Here is a 22736-nt window from a genome sequence, read left to right on the forward strand (position 1 = left end):
TTTCCGGCCAAACATGAGGTTAGACTGTGATTTAAATAGACTATTGATATTGTTTTGCAATCCTGCCTCAGGGTTCTTTGATCTCATAAGAAACAAACTGGTACTTAAACTGTTCCAGTTGGCAGTTGGAGAAAATGAAGAGAAATTTTGATTACATATTTTCAGATTAGTTATTGGTACCATATATAGTGAAGTCCCTATAGATTTCTACCAAAATGATAAAATGTTCTTCTGTAGAGTTCGTCATCTCAAAGGAGGAATCACTATGCTTAAAGGGGTATTCCAATAATTTTTGTTTATTTGCCTATGCTACAGGGGCAGTAAAGTTAGTGTAGTTCATAATATAGTGTCTGTACCTGTGTGTGACTGTTTTCTCACAATTCTTCTGTGATTTTCACCCCAATATTTATTTTTAACAGCATAAAAAATGACTGTTGTCTCATTTTTCCCAGGTTGCAATGCGGCCGTGACCTGACTCACTAGTCAGCTGATGACACGGAGCTTGTCTGCTTCAGTGGGTGGAGGGATCGCTTGGTGGGAGAGAGATCAATCTGCAACTAATGCAACAGCTGTAGGCACCGTGATTGAAAACCACAGGCCTTTTGAATGGATGCAGCTCATTTATGTTTCAATGGGTGGGGTGGCTGATGTGTGGGAGGAAGGAAAATGGAATTCTGGGATTTGTAGGCAAAAGAAGAAAACTCAAACAGGAAATACCAGTTCACAAAAAGCTATCCACAGTTTTATGGTAATCTCACAACATAGCCATTTAGCCCCAAGACAAGTGTAGATCCTTCCTAAGCATGTCCATTACTGTCTGTCAGGTACGTACTAAAATCACCTTATGGTGGATAACCCCTTTAAGATTAAACAGAGCCATGCAATGGTGTGCCTATAGAGCCTCTTTTGGCACCACACTATATGCTGCCTCCTCCATGCTGCCTGTATCTATTTTGCCGGGTCACATAGCCCTATTGATGCAGTCCTGGATGACCAATGCCCCAAGTGGAAGTACTGTAGAGCTGGAGGGTAAAGGGCCAGTTCACAAGTTTTACTAGGAAATGTTTACTGGTACAGCACATCACGTTGGAAACACCCAAGTTCTAACTCTGGCCTTTCCAGCTTCTGATTGCCCACACCCTGCCTTCTGGTTTCAGTGTAGTCTCATTTCATCTTGATGGAGAGGAGGAGGGACCGGTCACAGAAAGTAAAAGAAGAGGTGGGGGAGGGGTATGTTAATGGGGGTGTGGACGGATGGGGACATGCTATGAAGTGAAAGAACATGGTATGGGTGCAGGACATGCTGAGAGGGGTACATTGTGTGTATGGATAGAGGCCATGCTGATAGGCAGGGACATGGTTGGATAGATGGGGACATTCTGAGGGGGGGTGGGGGTACACCGTGTGGATATATAAAGGACATGCTGATGGACAGGAACACGGTGTGGATGAATAAGGACATGCTATGGGGAATGATATGAATGAATGGGCACATTCTGAGGAGAAAAACAAAGTATAGATGGCAGGGCATGCTACCGGGTGACAAGGTGTGGATGGAAGGGGAATATGATGGGACACTTGGATGGATAGGGGATATGCTGAGGAGAGGGGACATGATGGGGACATGCTGAGGAGAGGTGACATGATGGGGACATGCTGAGGGGGGATATGGATGGATTGAGGTGTGAAAATGTATACATGAGATTGTATGAGATTGTGATTTTGAAATCACTTGTGGGTGTAGTGGGGAGGCAGGTTGACTTCTTGCACCAGGGCCAATGAATCTTTAGCTTCACCCTGCTTTTACAGTACTGGCCTAGATTAGGTGTGGCCTCATTAAAGAAATTTTGTTTTGGAGGGGTTACAGTTAATAAGCAGGGATCTTAATACTTAAATAAAATTGAATTTCTAAATTATGCCAATGGAGGACCAGGATCACATTGTTACAGTCTTGTACTGCAATCTATTTGGCTCTGGCTACACTTAGGTGCAGTGTGTAAGTAATATCCTGGTCTTCACTCTTAACGCCTATGAATACTTTTAAAAAGGCATTTGGTTTTCTTTCTTTGTATTTATGTTGTATACTAGATACGAAGTCATCTACCAAAGACAAGTATACTTATAAAATGATAAATGCTTTATTGATTGCTCATTAAAAAAATATATATAAAACAGTAATTGGTATTCTCATACAGAGAACTTCAACAGGCAGATTGTGTCTCCAATACTTGTTAGTATTACTGCATAATAGCCATCATAACCTTCAGCAAAACACGGGAAATGGGACTCAAATACAGAAGGCTAATGCAAATAGCAATTACAAACATGTAAAAATACGGACATACAGTGCCTAATACATATATCCCTTGTGGAGATAGCAACCGCAACCCATATATATGACTAAAACACACTCAATAATATAGCCTGTAAATCACGTTTACCCATGGCTGTAAAGTGGAGACACTGGCTGCTTGGCTCCGAACGCACGCTTTCGTGTCTTTCCAAATTATTCTAACTGGAGACCAGGATCACATTGGTACAGTCATGTACTGCAATTTATTTGGCTCTGCCTACACTTGGGTGCAGTGTGTAACTAATATCCTGGTCTTCATTCTTAACGCCTATGAATACTTTTGAAAAGGCATTTGATTTTCTTGCTTTGTATTTATGTTGCACAAATCATTTTTTCTTCATAGGTCTTTATTAAAAATTGTGCTTATTTTTGCTTCCACAACTTCTGCAGCTTGCTGTGTGAGCTCTATTTTCTCTCTATACTTGCAAACAGCCTCTATGATTCCCCCCATGCAGACTGGCTTTTGCGTGCTCTCCTCTCTTTCTCCAGCCTGTGTGAGATAGCAGAAAGTCCTTCTGGTAGGAAACTTTTAAAGAAGACTATTTATAAAGTTGTTTCAAAAAGTTGGACCACAGCATAATTTAGCACACTTAACTCTCATATCATCACAATTTATGTTCAAACTTTCCTGTTAAGGTGAATGAAGATCTTGCTTTAGCTTTTTGTTGCTTATTTATTATGTCCTACAGTATAAAAACAAGTATTCAAACTTGTTCATCGACTATGCCTGGTATTTAACGAACAGATTCGGTGATAACCTACAATCCAATTTGTAGATTCAGCATAGAAAAGCATAATGGTACACTGTGCAGTGCCAAACCGAATATACAACTTCCAGCAAGTATTGTACATGGGTCCTAGTCTAATTAATAGGACTCGTGTGTAAACCTGGATTGTCCTCTATACTGTGTGCAGATGTGTGTCTCTGTGATCAGAATGACATTGGTGTGGATGGGGACATGCTGAGAAGAGGGTGCGTGGTAGGGATTTGCTTCACTTGATAGTAGCGAGTAGAAGTGAAATGACAGACTCAGCCCATAGACAAGAGTTTTACTTTTTCGGAAAAGTGTTGTATTTAAGTTTGTTCCATGTTGTTCCAGTTGTGTTAATTTCTTTCCCCTGAGAAAATCAACAGAACATGTAATTTGACAAGGAGTACCCAAGGCTTTGCATGAAGCTGTGGGTTACATCATACCTCTCCCACTCTCCTGTTTCCAAATTCGTGCCCCTTGCCCAATGTTATAAATTTTTTACAATGGTATGAGAAGGATATTGTTGTTCTCACTATTTTGAGTGAACATGTTTTACTTGTGGAGCTTGAGGTTTTTTCTTTGAAGTTTTGAGCAGTATTTTAAAGTGTGTGTTTAAAAATGAGCCATTGCTTAAGGGTGGTACAGTAGATATCCCTAACACATCTTCCTTATGAATGGCTCTTTTGAGCCTTAGCATTCCTTTATACATGCTTATTGGATATGAGTACCTGCAGTTAAAACGTGTTGCTTTTGGCAAGACTTGGTGAGCAAATGAAGCATAATCTCTCTGATCTCTGTAGTCTAGTCGGTCAACCATGACATTCTCAGTGTCTTTTCTTACTACGCCCTGTCTGAAGTGAGCCAGGTCTCTACAGGGAAGCCAACGTTTGCCATGTGAGCATAAGCAGATTGGGTTGGTGGAAATAGTGACTTGCTTGGGTTCATATATGGTTCAGGGTAAATCAGCAAATATATGTCAAGGGAATATATGTAATATTTCACTCTCATTACTTTATTGGTATTAATAAAAGTACACACTGAATGGAACTTTTGTCTAGAAAATTTAAAGGGCTTATCCAGGATAGTTTTTTCCTTGAAACAGCACCTCTCTTGAAGTGAAAGGAGCAGAGTTGTAATACCACACACAGCCTGAAGACAAGTGTGGCACTGTTTTTGGAAGAAAGAAGCTGTGTTTTTGTATAGAGAGAATGGGGTAGATTTATCAAAAACTGTGCAGAGGAAGAGTGGTGCAGTTGCCCATGGCCACCAATTGGATTGCTTCTTTTATTTTTATAGAGACCTGTGAAAAATGATAGGAGCAATCTAATTGGTTGCCATGGGCAACTGCACCACTCTTCCTCTACACAAGTTTTGATAACTCTCCCCCAAGGTATTTCCCTACACAATGTTGTAATTCACCAATTGTACTTTTTTTTTATGGTGGCCTCATAAACATTCTTATCAAATGTAAATTTTTACTCAATAGTTGGTCAGATGTTTTGGGCAGTTTAATGAATGAAGCCAAGTTGTAATATCACAGCTATATATTTTTAATCCTGGAAAACCCCTTTATTTCATGTCCTAAAAATAAATAAATATGCTTAATACATAACTTGATTTGCCAGGTTATATTTTTATATTTTTTATATTTTAAATATTTTTTTTATTAAGCTCTTCTAATTCTGATACTTCTATTGGTCCAATCACTGGAGATCAGGTTTTCATAATCTCAATAGCATTTTTATACATTACCTACAAATCATTCCTAATTATTATGGAATATTGAAGACATCTAGAACTCTTAAAGGCCAAATGTTAGGTTTCCACAGAGGTCAATGAGTTTTTGGGTGTTTCTGGTCATAGGGTTATGTGTGTTTTGGAAACTACATTTTTCTTAGGTTGGCAGCTAGATTTTTTACATTTGGTCAAGTGACAAAATTAGATCTTTTTAAGTCTAGGTCTTTGCATGACCATGTTTTGTTTTGTTTGAGTCCTAATGATTTCACATTAACTGTGAAAGGATGGAAGGAAATAATTTTCTGAAGAGGCAACTGAATGGTGGGCAAAAGCTTATAAGTCATGCATGCCTCTACACAGGGGGTAGCTGTGAGAGAAATTAGCTGGTGTAATGCATGTGCTTGGCACTTAAATGGTGGTGTATTATTTATTCTAGACAGAGACTTTTTGTTAAGAAGCATCCCTTAGTTACTTCAGTATTTTGTACCTTTTCAAGAAACCTATTCTATGCTTTCTTACCCAAATAGCATGGAGATTGTATTGTAGAGTTTATATGGCAAATGTGCTCTTTTAAAAAATGTGCACAGAAAAAGTAATTTGTTAAGAATTTTATTGCTGAGCAGCTGTAACCATAAGTTACAATTGCGCTGTTCAGTTCCATTCCTAGAAGACCACAAGTATGTATGACCTTATTTAAATAGATGTGGCTATTCATGATTTTAACTTGCACACAATTAAACCAATTTTTATATGTTGAACTCTAATATATCTCAGATATTGAGAATGTCATCATTCTCTGGGCATTTGTTACATAAATAATTGTAATACATACATCGAAACCATACTGACACCTAATGTTTAAATGGTCTAAAGTTCATAAAAAAATTGAATTATTATCATTTTAAGGCTCAGTTTACATCTGTATTAGAGGCTCTGTTTGGAGCCTCCATCATAGACTCTTTCATATTTGATGGGAAGAATAGTGTAGTATGCTGTACTATTTTGCTTGTCAAAATGATGGGCATCAAGATGGAACCCAACTGTCCCCATTGTTATAAGATTTAACCGGCCTAACTTGCCAGTCATCTTGGAGAAGTAGAACAGTCTGTCATGTGATCCTTCTGCTTTTGCCATATCATTGGGACATACAGGGATTTAGAAATCCTATCGTGTGAAGCCCGGGACATCAGTTCCGGACGCCGGGCAGGTGAATTTTTCATACATTTAGCCCTGTATCGGGAAAGCATGGCTGGACCGACTCCCTCTTTATTTTTATAATGCCGGCACTCAGGGTGTATGGAGTAGGCTCCTGGCTCATGCCCGCCTCATACCCGGCAGCCCCTAGCTGTTTTCAGTAGCTGGGGGCCGCCACTAATAGCCGACATACGGTGATCGCCACAGCCTGCTATTAACCCTTTAGATCGCTGCTGTCAAAGCGGGTAGTGGGAGGGCTTACCTCTGCATCCATTGCTTCCTTGTGGATCTGCATTTGATTTAGCCTGCCTTGAGCAGGCTCAACCAAATAAACACAGATCAATGGAGTTCAATAGAACTGCATTGATCTGTATGAGGAATCTAATGATTCCTCCTAATAAAGTGTAAAAAAAAGTTTAAGTTTTAAAAAAACATCTATTAACCCTTTTCATATTAAAAGTTCATATCACCCCCTTTTCCCAATTTCCATATAAAAATATGTAAACATAATAATAATAAAAATAAACATATTTGGTATTAGCGTGTGCATAATTGTCCGAACTATTAAAACATAACATTATATATCCTGTATGGGCAATGGTGTTAAAGTAAATTAAAAAAACAACCAAATCACAGAATTGTGTTTATGTTTATAACATCATATCCCATGAAAATGAAGTAAATTTTTTTTCAAAAAGTCAGATCAATACCAAAATGGTGCCGATACAAACAGCAGATTACGGTGCAAAAATGAGCCCTCATACAGCCCAGTATACGGAAAATAAAAATATTATAGGGGTCAGGAATATTAAAAAAAGTTAACATTTTTTTTATATTAGTAAAACATGAAGGAAACAAATTTGGTATTTTTGTATATCAAAATAACATGTAAGTTTGACCACAAGGTGAATGGCGAAAAAAAGAAAACACCCAAATTTTTACCTCGCAAATAATTTTTGTTTGTTTCGGAGCATAAGTAATGGAAAAATGAAAGGTGTCATTACAAAGTACAATTGGTGCTGCAAAAAGAACAAGTAGAGATGAGCGAACTTACAGTAAATTCGATTCGTCACAAACTTCTCGGCTCGGCAGTTGATGTCTTTTCCTGCGTAAATTAGTTCAGCCTTCAGGTGCTCCGGTGGGCTGGAAAAGGTGGATACATTCCTAGGAAAGAGTCTCCTAGGACTGTAGCCACCTTTTCCAGCCTACCGGAGCACCGGAAGGCTGAACTAATTTATGCAGGAAAAGTTATCAACTGCCGAGCCGAGAAGTTCGTGACGAATCAAATTTACTGTAAGTTCGCTCATCTCTAAGAACAAGCACTTATATGGGTCTCTAGATGTAAAAAATAAGAGTTATGGCTATTATAGGGCGAGAAGGAAAAAAACAGAAGTACAGAAACTGATAAAGAACTTATTTACATACTAAATAATTTTTTCTACCAGGACAAATGGATTTTCATGAGAAACAAGTAGATTGTGTTCCGTTTTAGTCCCTTGGACAAGTAGTTTATTTTATTTTTATTTCCACACCCCTGGACATAAAGCATTGCCTTCTCACAACAAATGTCAGAAACCAACACCTTGTCTTGATCACCAATCTTACAAGCAAAGTGCAGTTTTCTTACTAAGTCTAGTCATTGTGCATTTTTTGGGCTCAAGCATGTGCTTACCACATATGTAGCAGAATATATCACCGCTGTTGCGACACTCTTAAAACATTTCTCCTGTCACCAATAGTCTATAACTAGCTTACTTATAATGTAACGTACATTAGGCAGTGCTATGACTTGAAGCAATCTAAGTACAAACTGATATGAACATAATGTAGGAGATTTTTCAAAATTTGTGTAGAGTAAAAGTTGACCATTTGCCCATAGCTATCAATTAGATTACTACTTGGATAAATGCAGCTACCAAACAAGAATCTCCATGCACTGGTGATTTATTCCATAGTGTATAGAAGAATGACAATTTTCGGTAGTCTCTCGTTACCATTTTCAATGTTGTATTTCTTCTATGCACTATGGAAAAAAACTCACCATTGCATGTATATACTTGTTTGGTGTTCTGCATTTATCCAAAAAATATTGCTTTGGATTGATTTACCATGATCCTACCTGCGTGCACCCGCTACTGATTAAATACTCTGGATGTGCTGCTTCTATCTTTGTTTTTAATCAGATTACTTTTTTAATTTTTAAAAAGACCTTTGAAAAATAAAAGGAGCACTCTCATTGGTTGCTATGAGCAACTGATCAACTTTTCCTGTTTTACAGATTTTGATAAATCTCCCCAAATGTGTATAATCTAGGTAAGCACGCTGCTAAGATAGCATTTCCATGCAGCGTCTATCCATCTGTGATACCCAAGCAGTACCAGTTCCCCAAAAGTTACGCAACCCACCCTGGGTGCATGTCCTGAGCTTCAAAAGGCATTGTATAAGGTTCCCGGAATATTAATGGTGTACTGTGGTGCTGTACAGCTTATTTTCTATCCAAAGGATAAGTGTCTGATCACAGGGCCCCCCGTAATTTTCTGCATGGCACCCCAACTCTCCTCAGGAACAGAGCATGTCAACCCCTCCATGAAGCAGCTGCTATGGGTATCCAGTTCTCTCATAGAGATACATGGAGGGGGCGTGTAGGCCACAACTTGGTGGCGTGGTCGACACACTCCATTCAGGCAGAGAGTCTGGGCACCAGTCATAAAATCGCGATCTGAAACTTTTTTTTGGATACTGGACCCCTTAAGTAAACTCAAATGTACAGGTGTATGCACGAGTTTGTTTTCTACTGTAGATAAAGAAAAAGAGAAGGCCCAAAGAGGCGCCTAGTGCATTACCCTAGAAAGCAAATAGCACCCCACAAAAAGATGGCCGCTCACCTGGAGCGTATCTTAAATACGCATGTAACCTCAATTGAGGTAATGATGTAGGAATCCGTGCAAGCGCGTAGGTCTCAGGATGAGTCCAAAGGAAATCCTGGGAATGAACTGATGCATCTGAACTAATGCATCTGACAAAAGAATTTCATTCTGAGACCACTAAAGAAGTATTTCCCATCAAATCACACATAACCTGTGAATCCCATTATCTTATATATCTTCTGCAATGTACATGCGGCCTGCAATGCGTAGGCCGCACAACACAGTGTTTAAGAAACCAGATCAGTAAACACTGGAGCAGCATGGCACTCAAATATCAACTCCACAGTGTGTCGCGCCACGCCTCTGTATACCATGAGGGCAAGTTCTCGGAATTTAAAGTACTAGCTATGGAACAGATAAACAAAGATGTCCCCCAGCGTTTTAATATGCTTAGACAAAGGGAAAATTTCTGGATCTTTAAACTACGTACACTACAACCCCTTGGTTTCAATGAATTTATTGAAAGTAATCTATAAATAATTTTTATTATCGATCTATTACTATTTTTTTTACACACATTTTAATACATACATATCCTTTTTTCTATACAATTCTATATTTATATATTATATTATATTTATTACAAATCCATTTTAGATATATATGTGTATATGTTTATGTGTGTATATAGGTGTGTATACTTGCATATACACATGTTTATTTATATACCAATACCTACGGTTATGTTCACTGTGTTTATCTATGAATTGAGCTATGTATATATATATTTATATTCATCTATTTTTATATAACTGCCCCTTTTTATCATGTGGATTATGCCCCCTTTTATAATTTTTTTTAGTATTATTATTATTATTCTTATGTACTATATATACAAGTGTACCATGCTCCCTTTTATTGTGCCCTTTCAGTGTGCCAATTCTCGTGCCCAGCTATTAATATTGCTACTCTATGTGCCCTGTCAGCTTAATTCTATTCTAATTATTTGCATCTGCAATTATGCACCTTATATAAGACATCACAACCATCTTAATAATAATGCATTCAACCATCTATCTTATAAGACAAACCATCCTGTTTTTTCATCGCCTTCAGCCACACACAAACAGAGCAGTGCAAAGCCGTGCACTTTCTCTGTAACACTCCAGAGACCCGCTCCTTAGTGACGCGTCCCTGTTTACACACACGGCGCATCTCCGCTCTGCTTACAAAAAGAGCGGAGACACGTGCCGTCTGTTTACACTGCAGTGGAGTGCACGACGATGCTAGCACAAGGTGCGCATCAAGCCTCTTTCCGGTCTTCGAACCGGACAGAGTGACTACAAACCCCGCTGATTATAAAAACTAAAATACATTATTCTTTCTTTTACTGTGAATCACTAGTTCCCTATTGATAGGTAACCAATATAAAAGTCAACTAAAGCGTCCACTATCTACCGTGTATACTCGAGTATAAGCCGAGTTTTTCAGCACGATTTTTCGTGCTGAAAACACCCCCCTCGGCTTATACTCGAGTGAACTCTCCACCCTCAGTGGTCTTCAACCTGCGGACCTCCAGAGGTTTCAAAACTACAACTCCCAGCAAGCCCGGGCAGCCATCGGCTGTCCGGGCTTGCTGGGAGTTGTAGTTTTGAAACCTCTGGAGGTCCGCAGGTTGAAGACCACTGCGGCCTTCGACATCATCCAGCCCCCTCTCACCCCCTTTAGTTCTGTACAGTACTCGCCTCCGCTCGGCGCTGGTCCGGTGCTGCAGGACTGTCCGGTGGGGAGGTCGTCCGGTGGGATAGTGGTTCCGGGCTGCTATCTTCACCGGGGAGGCCTCTTCTCCGCGCTTCGGGCCCGGCCCCAGAATAGTCACGTTGCCTTGACGACGACGCAGAGGTACGTTCATTACCAACGTCCTTCTGCGTCATCGTCAAGGCAACGCCTCTATTCCGGGCCCGAAGCGTGGAGAAGAGGCGCCCCCGGTGAAGATAGCAGCCCGGAACCACTATCCCACCAGACGACCTCCCCACCGGACAGTCCTGCAGCACCGGACCAGCGCCGAGCGGAGGCGAGTACTGTACAGAACTAAAGGGGTTGAGAGGGGGCTGGATGATGTCGAAGGCCGCAGTGGTCTTCAACCTGCGGACCTCCAGAGGCTTCAGAACTACAACTCCCAGCAAGCCCGGACAGCCGATGGCTGCCCGGGCTTGCTGGGAGTTGTAGTTTTGAAACCTCTGGAGGTCTGCAGGTTGAAGACCACTGAGGGCGGATAGTTCACAATAGGATGATGACAAGAGGATGATGAAGGGGGTGGGGATGATGACAAGGGGATGATGACAAGGGGATGATGAAGGGGGGTGGGGATGATGACAAGGGGATGATGAAGGGGGGGTGTGGGATGATGAAAAGGGGATGATGAAGGGGGGATGATGACAGGCGGTGATGATGAAAAGGGGATGATGACAGGGTGATGATGATGAGGGTCTGGATGATGACAGGGGGGGATGATGTATTTCCCACCCTAGGCTTATACTCGAGTCAATAACTTTTCCTGGGATTTTGGGGTGAAATTAGGGGCCTCGGCTTATATTCGGGTCGGCTTATACTCGAGTATATACACTATATATATTGGACCCTATAAAGGTTATTTCTGCACTTACCACTCTGACCCTGTGACCTTGCCACCATTTTGTTTTTAATTGCCATGTGTATAAAACGCCCTCTGTTTTACTGTACTGCACTAATCTGTCTAATCTGAAGAAGTCGTATGCTAACCCCGAAATGCGTTGTTGTTTTCTACAATTAAAGCTTTATCTTCCTTCACCTCCATGATCTGGTCGAGACATCATTCGGATTTCCGAGCGCCTGGGTAAAGGTCCTTTTTTCCTTGTTGCATCTGTTTTATACTGTGAGACACTTATTTTAAGGACCTTCAAATGCTTCAAATTTTTTCATTTGGTGGAAAGTAAAAAATAATATGAACAAGCTAGCTAATTGATTATGTGCAGAAGGGACACAGCAAAGTTCATATTTTAAGTTCGAAGTTAAAATTTTGTATGACACTGACATCATAACATAATTTAGCAAAATCTTTTGGACTTTATATTCAGTACTTAATTTGGTCCAAATATTTTAACTGTCATTAGTGGCATTAGTTCACTAAGCTTTTGGCTTACTTGTGACATCCATATACTCTTTTTATGACGCATACTGTCAGAGTGACTGCCATCACAGAAAGTCTCACCATACAGTAAGCCACCAAGTGTATGTTGCCAAAGGAACATGATCCCCTCCTTTTTATTGTGCATCATGCAGTATAACAAACTGGACGTCCAGTCATTTGCCAAGGGTAAAAATACACAGGTAGATTGTGTAAGCACATGGGTACTGTAAATACTTTTTATGAGCAAAAGTTTAATTTCCTTTAAATCCCACTTACCCATAAAACTGTGCTTTTTGTTTGTTTAAAATGTACCTTTGATATATAATACCATTAGCACCATTTAAAACAGCCCTTGTCTGTGCAATGATATAATATGTTTGGCACGTTCTTTTTGCATAGTTATTCAGTAGCACATCTGTTTGCTTTGAGTTTTGGCATATTTTGCCTGGCAGAGGCTCGCTGTTTTCAGAATATTCATTTAAGCACAGAAATGCCATTCCTAACACCTATTAAGCTGAGCACCTATATCACAAAATTTTCTGGGGGAAAAAATGGCAATATTTTCTATTTAATTTGTGTGTGTATGTATGTGTGTGTGTGTGTGTGTGTATATATGTATATATATATATATATATATATGTACACACACACACATATGTATGTATATAGAGGTAGAGGGTAATGCTGGATTAAATCCAGTTGTAATGCTGATTGATGAATATGTCCATTTTAAGGTCAGTTGTGGTTGAGATGAGCAGTAAAAAAAAATAGTTTTTCACCCGACCACTATCATTCCTACAGTATAGCATGTTGGGGGCACCATCATGTTGTGGCGGAAGTTTTTCTGCAGTTGATACTGGTCACGGTTGAAGGAAAGCTGAAGTACAATGATATTCTTGATGAAAACCTGATGCAGAGTTCTCAGGATCTCCGACTGGGCTGAAAGTTTGCCTTCCCAAGAAAATTATTGAAAGCACATAGCCAAGACAACACAGAGGTGGCTTAGGGACAACGCTGACTTACCTTGAGTGGCCAAGCCAGATCCCTGACTTGAACCCAATGGAACATCTTTGGAGAGACCTGAAAGGAGTACTCCGGCCCTAATACACCTTATTCCCTATCCAAAGGATAGGGAATAAGATGTATGATCGCAGGGGTTCCGCCACTGGGGACCCCCGCAATCTGTCATTCTGCAGATGACTGTCATTAGGAGTGTGAAGCGTGACGACCACAGGGCCGGAGTACCATGACGTCACAACTCCACCCCCATGTGCGGTCACACCCCGCCCCCTCAATGCCAGTCTATGGCCATCATGCCCCCTCCCATAAATTTGCATTGAGGGGGCAGAACATGATGTCACGCTACTCCGGCCCCGTGGCCGTCACGCTTCACACTCTGAGCCTCCAGTGCTGGGGAGACCCCACAAAGGTCGGTGCGGAATGACAAATTGCGGGGGTCCCCAGCGGCGGGACCCCCACCATCATACATCTTATCCTCTATCCTGCTGAAGTTGAGTTGTTCTTTTGTGTCTGCCAACAGTGCTCTCTGCTGACATCTCTGCTTGTCTCTGGAACTGCACAGAGTAGAGGTTTGCAATGGGGCTTTGCTTCTACTCTTGCCAGTTCCCGAGACAGGTGTCATCAGAGAGCATTTAGACAGAAAAGAACAACTCAATGTCCGCAGCTCATAAGTACTGAATGGATTAAGATTTTTTAATAGAAGTAATTTACAAATCTGTTTAACTTTCTGGAGCCAGTTGATATATAAAGTTTTTTCCTGGATAACCCCTTTAACTAAGTACTGAGCAAAGGGTCTGAAGTCAATGTAATATTTAAGTTTTTACTTTCAATAAATTTGGAAAGGGTATAAAATGCAAAATCATGGGAGGATTTTAACTTACTTTTATTCTAGCACAAGTCTGCAATATAACAAAATGTGGAAAAAATGTACTGTACACAAAGCATGTGCCATCTCTCACCTTTTAATAGCCTCTACTTTTCCTGACAGTACTGTTCAGAAAGCCCCTCTGTTTCAAAAATAGCTGTCTGAAGTAATTTCATCTCATGTACTGAATTGTGACAGATTTGGTTTAAAATAAAGTTTTTATTTCAAAGATAAGTAAAGACTAAATATAGTTTAACTGCTGAAAATAGAGAAACAGTCAGTCATATGCATTGTTTTGTTATGATGGATAGGCATCTTCTTATGCCAGTGGTTGGCATAGAAAATTACAGTATGTCATTTTACTTGTTGTTTTCCCCATTTGCAAAGCTTTGATAAATATTTTGCAATTATTTTTATATATAATATTATTATTACCAATAACTATCAATAACCTATAATCCATAAACTATTATTTGTAATATATACTTACAGTGGGGATCAAAAGTTTGGGCACCCCAGGTAAAAATTTGTTTTAATTTGTATAAAGAAGCCAAGGAAAGATGGCAAAATCTCCAAAAGGCATCAAATTACAAATTAGGCATTCTTATAATATGTCAACAAAAATTAGATTTTATTTCCATCATTTACACTTTCAAAATAACAGAAAACAAAAAAATGGCGTCTGCAAAAGTTTAGGCACCCTGCAGAATTTATAGCATGCACTGCCCCCTTTGCAAAGCTGAGACTTGCCAGTGTCATGGATTGTTCTCAATTATCATCTGGGAAGACCAGGTTATGTCAGTCTCAAAGGTTTTAAATGACCAGACTCATCTGACCTTGCCCCAACAATCAGCACCATGGGTTCTTCTAAGCAGATGTCTAGAAATCTGAAACTGAAAATAGTTGATGCTCACAAAGCTGGAGAAGGCTATAAGAAGATAGCAAAACATTTTCAGATTTCAATATCCTCTGTTCCGAATGTAATTAAGAAATGGCAGTCATCAGGAATAAAAAAAATGGCAGTCATCAGGAATAGTGGAAGTTAAAGCAAGATCTGGAAGACCAAGAAAAATATCAGACAGAACAGCTTGCAGGATTGTGAGAAAAACAATTCAAAACCCACGTTTGACTGCACAATCCCTCCAGAAAGATCTGGCAGACACTGGAGTTGTGGTACACAATTATACTATAAAGAGATACTTCTCCAAATATGGTCTTCATGGAAGAGTCATCAGAAGAAAACCTCTTCTACATCTTCACCACAAAAATTAAGGTTTGAACTTTGCAAATGAACATATAGACAAGCCTGATGCATTTTGGAAACAAGTTCTGTGGACCGATGAGCTTAAAATTTAACTTTTTGGCCGTAATGAGCAAAGGTACGTTTGGAGAAGAAGGGGAACAGAATTTAATGAAAAGAACCTCTGTCCAACTGTTAAGCATGGGGGTGGATCAATCATGCTTTGGGGTTGTATTGCAGCCAGTGGCACAGGGAACATCTCACGAGTAGAAGGAAAAATTGATTCAATAAAATTTTGGCAAATTTTGGATGCTAACTTGATGCCATCTGTGAAAAAGCTGAAGTTAAAGAGAGGATGGCTTCTACAAATGGATAATGATCCTAAACACACCTCAAAATCCACGGGGGATTACATCAAGAGGCGTAAACTGAAGGTTTTGCCATGGCCTTCACAATCTCCTGACCTCAACATAATTGAAAATCTATGGATAGACCTTAAAAGAGCAGTGCGTGACAGACAGCCCCGAAATCTCAAAGAACTGGAAGACTTTTGTAAGGAAGAATGGGCAAAGATACCTCAAACAAGAATGGAAAGACACTTGGCTGGCTACAAAAAGTGTTTACAAGCTGTGATACTTGCCAAAGGGGGCAGTACAATATATTAACTCTGCAGGGTGCCCAAACTTTTGCAGACACCATTTTTTTGTTTTCTGTTATTTTGTGTAAATGATGGAAATAAAATCGTAACTTTTGTTGACATATTATAAGAATGTTTAATCTGTAATTTGATGCCTTTTGGAGAATTTTCCATCTTTCCTTGACTTCTTTATGCACATTAATACAAATTTTTACCTGGGGTGCCCAAACTTTTGATCCCCACTGTATGTATATGTGAGATTGGCAGTTATAAAGATAAAAAAATAAATAAGCAGCACCCTTCATGATATCTGTTGCTGTACCTTACTTCAAAATGTCTAGCCTTCACACATTCCTGTCCAAAAGACACCATAACAATGCATTTTATTTTGTCTTCCATGATGCAGTTTTTGTGGCTTCACCGCCCCCCCCCCCCAAAAATTCACTGCCCAAATTGATCAATGTATGGGACAATAACTGAATAACTGTGTGATTTTCCCATAGCAACCAATCACAACTCAGTTTTCAGTTTCCCAAATCAGACATTGATAAATTTGACTACTGTGTATTAGTACATTTGTTTTTAATATTCAGCATTGGAAAGGGCGGTCCAGTTGTCATACCACATGAGTGATGCTTTATCAATGCTTTGTGATTGAGCGAATCTTGAGCGATCATTGCGCCCAGCCACATGCTTTTTACTCTTCTGGCAGTTGTTTACTCTTAACAATTTCATAAGATGTAGAAAAGAAACACACCGTTCTCTGAAGTTTTCCATTATTCATTTGCTCGGAAAAAAAAATTCAATATTTTATAGGACTTTGCCAGCTGCTTTATTAACAGTTAAAAAGTGTATTCCTACTTGTTCTTATTTCTAAAGCTAGGGTGGTCTTAGATGTCTGTCTTCCATACTAGTGTTTCCCTTTGTATAACCTTTTGCATTTTATGTTTATAAACTGACATTCCAATTGATTTTCCTTGGCCTTCTGCCTAGATTGAATATTGAAGCAGCGAATTAGGAATGCTTAAGAAGTTTTAGAGAGAAAAGACGTGAAAGTGGAGCTTGGGACTCTGGCAATTGAAGCTTCTTAGCTTACTCAAATGATGAACGAGATGCCATGGTTATTGAAGGGGGGAGGAAGGCTTCACAGGAGAATTGAGGAATAAAAGAAATTACTGTGAGGTGGAGAACTAATGGTATTCTGCCAGACATTATGTCCTTGGCGGGACAATTCTAACAATATCTTTTATCTTTATTTCAGGGGCAAATTTTGTAACTCGAAAAATTAGCCGTTCAGTAGCTAAGATTCACCTCGGACAGATGGAGTGCTTCAGCCTTGGAAATCTGGATGCCAAGAGAGATTGGGGTCATGCCAAGGACTACGTTGAGGTAGGATACAGGCCAGAATCCCTTCATAAAAAGTCATTTTGTTAGGCTGCATTGCTAAATAAAACTGTCTGACATACAGGGGGTATCTTTTTTTGTGGCAGTAAGCTATCCCAGTTGTCTTCTCACTTTCTTACATGGTGCTTCACTAGAATATAGTTACATTTTGACTTGTACAGTGACATTTTCATCTAAACTCAGACATTTTAAATATATGAATAGACTGCATTATTTACACTGATCTAATAATCCTGTATATTATCAGAATTTCTTACTCTATAAGTAGGAATTATTCTTATAACACAAGACAGGCCAAAATAATTTTTTGCTTGAATTACCCTACCCTGTTATAGGATTCACACCTGCTTTAGCAATAACAATGCATATAACGCCTTTCCTTCATATAATTGTTAAAGTGCTCCATATCTTAAGTAGAGGTCAATTTTATTTCTTAGCAGTTTCCTGAGTTCTACTTAAGAGGAAATTTATGATACAATCCAGCAGTTATGAGTATTCTCATACTTCACAAACTTTGTCAATTCGAGGAAGGCAACCCACTGATTTACATGAAAGTAGGAAGGAAGCAGCAAGCACTCCTCCTCCTACAATGCAAAGTAATGTGTTAATGTCTAAATTTGTGTATGACTCTCTGGAGAGAAACTATACTACTAAAAAAGCACTATCATTGCATTAAATGTCTTAAGTTTTTGGTGACTTTACTGGTAGAACAAAACAAAATTCTAATGTTTGAATGTGTCCATAATCTGTAGCTAAGTACACCAGAAACAGAATGTATCCCTGATCTATGGCTCAACATCCAGGAATTTTTAGTTAAGTGTGGCTGGGTTGATATTTAGATTAATTTAATAAATGTGCCATTTAAAGTGAGCACTATTCAGGATAACCCAACATTTAGAATATTGATATCAGCCCTGTCCCCACTGTAGGAGAGAGAATAAACTTTGACATACTGTGCAATGTGCCTGCTTCCCTAAATACCCCAAGTTAGCCCCTTGCCCTGCGGTTGCACCAGGAATGGCTGATTGTGGCACTGCATGCCACTGGGACTGGTGCTTGGCTTTCTCCTAGCCGCCTATCATGCTGCACAGATAAAATAATTTGGCTATGTATTAGGAGGTAAGAAGGATGTGGCAGTGCGTTAGGAGGACTATACTACAACCTTTAGGGCGTTAGGAGGACTATACTACAACCTTTAGGGGTCACCCCCCAAGGGGTTAGCCCTAAACTAGAAGCCCCCCTAAAACTTAATTTTATTAGATCATTTAAAACATTTGAGCTCTGATATAGTGATTTAAAAGCACAGCTAGTTATTGTCTTAGTGATATACGTGCATCCAAGAACCCTTTGGTATTGTTTATGTGCTTAAACAGCACTAATATGAGGATGCCGTTAATATATCAGATGGACACTGATAGCTGCTTATTAAAACATAGATATCCTTCCGCTGCCCGACGTTTCGTTGGCTAAGCCAACTTTATCAAGATACAGAGGCTAATGGCCTTTCGTTTGGACCTCTCTCCCTTTTATGTCCTCTGCCCGTGATGTCAGAATCCACTGCATCACTGTGCGCTGTCTAATCAGCCTATCTCCGCTCGGATGGCTTCACTCACCTATCCTGTCATTCCACGTCACTACATGTTGATGCCCTGCCTACCAATCACCGCTCTCTCTTCACCGCTGTACCTCTACGTGTATATGATGCGCGGCGCATGTTTTCGCACTTAGTGCATATCACTCGCCGGTCCATCCCACTATGCATGTCAGTCCAGAGTCTCCCACTGCGCAAGTCCGCTGCGCATGTCAGTGGACTTGCACTGACTTGTGAGAAATACCAGGACCTGCGCCTGCACGTCCACCCGGAATGCTACGAAGGTGAACTCCGCGCATGTCTGTTGACTTAGTTTTTAAAAAAAGCTGATGGTAAATGGAAAATTCTGCGCATATCTGCGGACTTAATTATTTACATAATTGCTGATGGTGGATATTGATAGTCAGGTCCGCATCTATTCTTAGACCAAAAAACCGCGGACTTGGTTATTATTGCGAATGCTGATGGTGATGTAGGTGATAGGATCCACACTTGCTTTGCAGGTAGTGTTTGTGATACATTCTTCATCCCTGTACAGTTGGAATGTATTACTTTATCCAGAGACTTTTACTTTCAGTTTTTGCTGAGTGTCAGGGACTTCCAAACTTATGCAGCAAATGGGCACCCAGAAACTCCAAATATCCAGGGCTTAAAGGGGTACTCCGTCCCTAGACATCTTATCCCCTATCCAAAGGATAGGGGATAAGATGTCAGATCGCCGTGGTCCCGCTGCTGGGGAGCCCCGGGATCGCCGCTGCGGCACTGTGCTATCATTACTGCACAGAGCGAGCTCGCTCTGCACGTAATGACGGGCAATACAGGGGCCGGAGCATCGTGACGTCACAGCCCGCCCCCCTCAATACAAGTCTATGGGAGAAGGGGTGGCGGTCGTCACACCCCCTGCCATAGACTTGCATTAAGGGGACGGGCCGTGATGTCATGAGGGGCGGAGCCATGAAGTCACGCTGCTCCGTCCCCTGTATCGCCCGTCATTAAGCACAGAGCAAACTCGCTCTGTGCACCAATGATAGCGCAGTGCCGCAGCGGCGATCCCGGGGCTCCCCAGCAGCGGGACCACAGCAATCTGACATCTTATTCCCTATCCTTTGGATAGGGGATAAGATGTCTTGGGGCGGAGTACCCCTTTAAAGTTGAATTGTCTGCATGCTCAGGTGCAGCACATTTGTCATTGGGTCCCTGGCCATAATATAAATGCTGGGGGAAAATGCTTTAAGAGTCTAGTGGGGTTGGGCTCTATTGATCCCTAATAGGGGGAGTGGTGACCCTCTCTGGATGGACATCTATGTTCTGTCCCATCAGTATACCTTAACAATATGTTCCTGTGAAGTCAGTGTGTAATCTGTGTCTCATAGATTTTAATGGCAACCCATGCTGTATCAACTGATTTTTTGCTATGCGGATTTGACATCACTGAAGCAGAAAATTAAGTGAAAAGCATTCATGTCACCAGGGAATGTTTTGTCAGAAAATAACTTACTTAAAAGTTAACTGTTGTTTCAAATGACTTTCCTCCATGTGATAGCCTGTGAGATTCCTAACCTATTTGTACATCACTTACTTTATTAAATGGGATTCCTTACACTAGAAAAACCAGTAGGTGTCTCCATTCACTGCTTGTTAGTGGAAATACATCTCTAGTAACATCACCACAGAACACAGGCAGTGGGGGTTGGTCTTAGCATGTGCTCTGTGCAGGAGAAGAGGGAAAGTGCTTGAGAGATCCTGTTTTGTGTACCTGTCACGATCACACCCTATCGGTCCAGCCAAGACGCTAGAGAGAGTGTGATGGTGCAAGGGTTAAAGCCGCCAGACCTCTGGGTATCCACTACTAGTCCCAGCAAGTCACCAAAGTAACCCTTAGATAAACGTGTTTTACCAGAGCTGCCTTCAGAAAGGTGAGCTCATATATTTAGAGATCAAAGACCAGAGCTGATTAATTAAACATTTAATCTGATAAAAGGTATCACAGTGCTATATATATAAAAATACAGGAACAAATGACATACAGGTATAAAAATATATAAAAGAGTTTTGCAAGACAAGTTCAGAAAACAAAAGATGAAGTTCTTGCAGCATGATGGTATCAGTCCATGAGAGAGTTCCAGCTGTTCTTAGGATGGTCTTGTCAGCTTGTTGCACAGCCTTCAACAACCTGAGTCTAGCATTGTTTTAAATATCATATCTGCTTTCTTGGGAGGGAGACTCAATTCCCCCCTCCCCTCTGATCCCACCAGGGGGTCTTCTCTCTTCCTGGCACCTTATCTGATTATAGGATGGGACCAGAGTGCATGACTTCAAAAAAGCCTTTGACTTCAAAGGAAATGTAAACAAACAGACAGACCCCCAATACACAAAAGGACACCGTCCGAATGACCTCTCACCCATGTCCTGGACAATCCATCACACACAGTTATACTTTATAATACACATATAGGATTTTAATAATCAGGCCTTGGGCCTCACAGTACCTGCAAACTGAACCAGTCTGGCTGCCGAAGTGGGTCTACTCTGTGAAAGGTAAATCAAGGCTTTCCACTCATCACTCACCAAAAATAAAGCTCAAGGCAGCTGTGCATTGTGTGAATACTTCTGGATGTCCACAGTACTGCAGTGTGATCTCCCTTAACTATAATATACCATTGATTTTCTTGAAATTGACTCTTCTTCTGACTGACTATACAGGTAGGAAGAATGTGTCTCCAATATAGCTATAGGGAAGATTTGATAAATAAAGTATTAATAGCTACACCTTAAAAAAATAAGACCAAACCAAACCAAGTTATTATCTGTATATTTAAAATGTACTTACATGACACACATACTTTTAATTTTGCTTTATTGTCATTTAGTTATTGAGCAAATGTTCCCCAAGGTTATTGTGGGTAAATTACAAAAATAATTGATAAGGGCTCACACTTTTCAGCCATGGTGCAGTAAAAAAATCTGCACAAGCATGTTAGTTTATGCAAAATATGTAATTGAAGCGTTAATTTATTGTTAATGGTATGGTCCACCATTTTTTATTTGCAGTTTCCACCATTGAAGTGGAAAAAAAAAGCAGAATTAACTAAATCAATTGGACAGAAGATCTTTACTAATCATATTAACATTTGTTTAACACCTGGGCACTGCGGTTTTTATGCTGTACAGTAATACATGTGCTATCATTTAGTGCTTTGTATCAGGTAAACTGTGATCCTCTTTCTACTGTACTGTGTCCAGGGCTGCCATCAGGAATTCCAGGGCCTCTTACACAGCTCAAGGCCTGCCCCCCCCCCCCCCGCCACCAGGCCCCCCACCACCCCTCCTCTCCCTGTGGCACGTGCTGGATATTATTATTAGTATCGGGCTCAGAAACATATCACTCCTGCAGTGACAAAATAATACCATCATACTGTAAGAAAATAAAACCACAATACACAAACCAGTATCATTAATAACACCCCTATACAAGGGGCATATAATTGCACCATTACCACTGATATATTGTTATTGGATAAAAACCACTGTACAAAAACCAATACCCCTCTAAGGGTAGGGTCACACACAGTGCATCCGCAGCATATTCTGATGCGCTGCTGACAGTCACAGAGCGACTGCAGAGCGAGCCCCTACTGTGGCGGGGTAGCTCTGTGTGTCAACCCGTGACTACCGGCGGGAAACACACAGCTACGAACGGACACGCAGAGCTACAGGAAGCACGCTCTGTGACTGTTGGCGGCGCATCCACAACATCAAAAATGCTGTGGATGCGCTGTAAGTGGCCCTACCCATAAATTGACCGTACAGAATATCACCAGCTGTACCCAGGTGCTGCAGACTGTATAAATGATTACAGGTACATACTCACAGGTGGTGTCTTCTCTGTTCGCAGTTGTTCACTTTT

At 40.5% G+C, this 22736-nt stretch overlaps 1 protein-coding gene across 3 annotated transcripts in view; it reads left to right on the forward strand.

Annotated features, from left to right (window-relative positions):
- Positions 1-22736, forward strand: part of GMDS (GDP-mannose 4,6-dehydratase) — a 716505-nt gene that overhangs the window by 348758 nt on the left and 345011 nt on the right. For all 3 annotated transcript variants that reach the window (XM_056521038.1, XM_056521041.1, XM_056521039.1), the window contains one exon: positions 17096-17223. In XM_056521038.1, the coding sequence (XP_056377013.1) occupies positions 17096-17223 (128 nt within the window). The remainder of the gene's footprint in view (positions 1-17095; positions 17224-22736) is intronic.

This window comes from Hyla sarda, chromosome 5 (genome assembly GCF_029499605.1).
Source record: "Hyla sarda isolate aHylSar1 chromosome 5, aHylSar1.hap1, whole genome shotgun sequence".
Lineage (NCBI taxonomy): Eukaryota > Metazoa > Chordata > Amphibia > Anura > Hylidae > Hyla > Hyla sarda.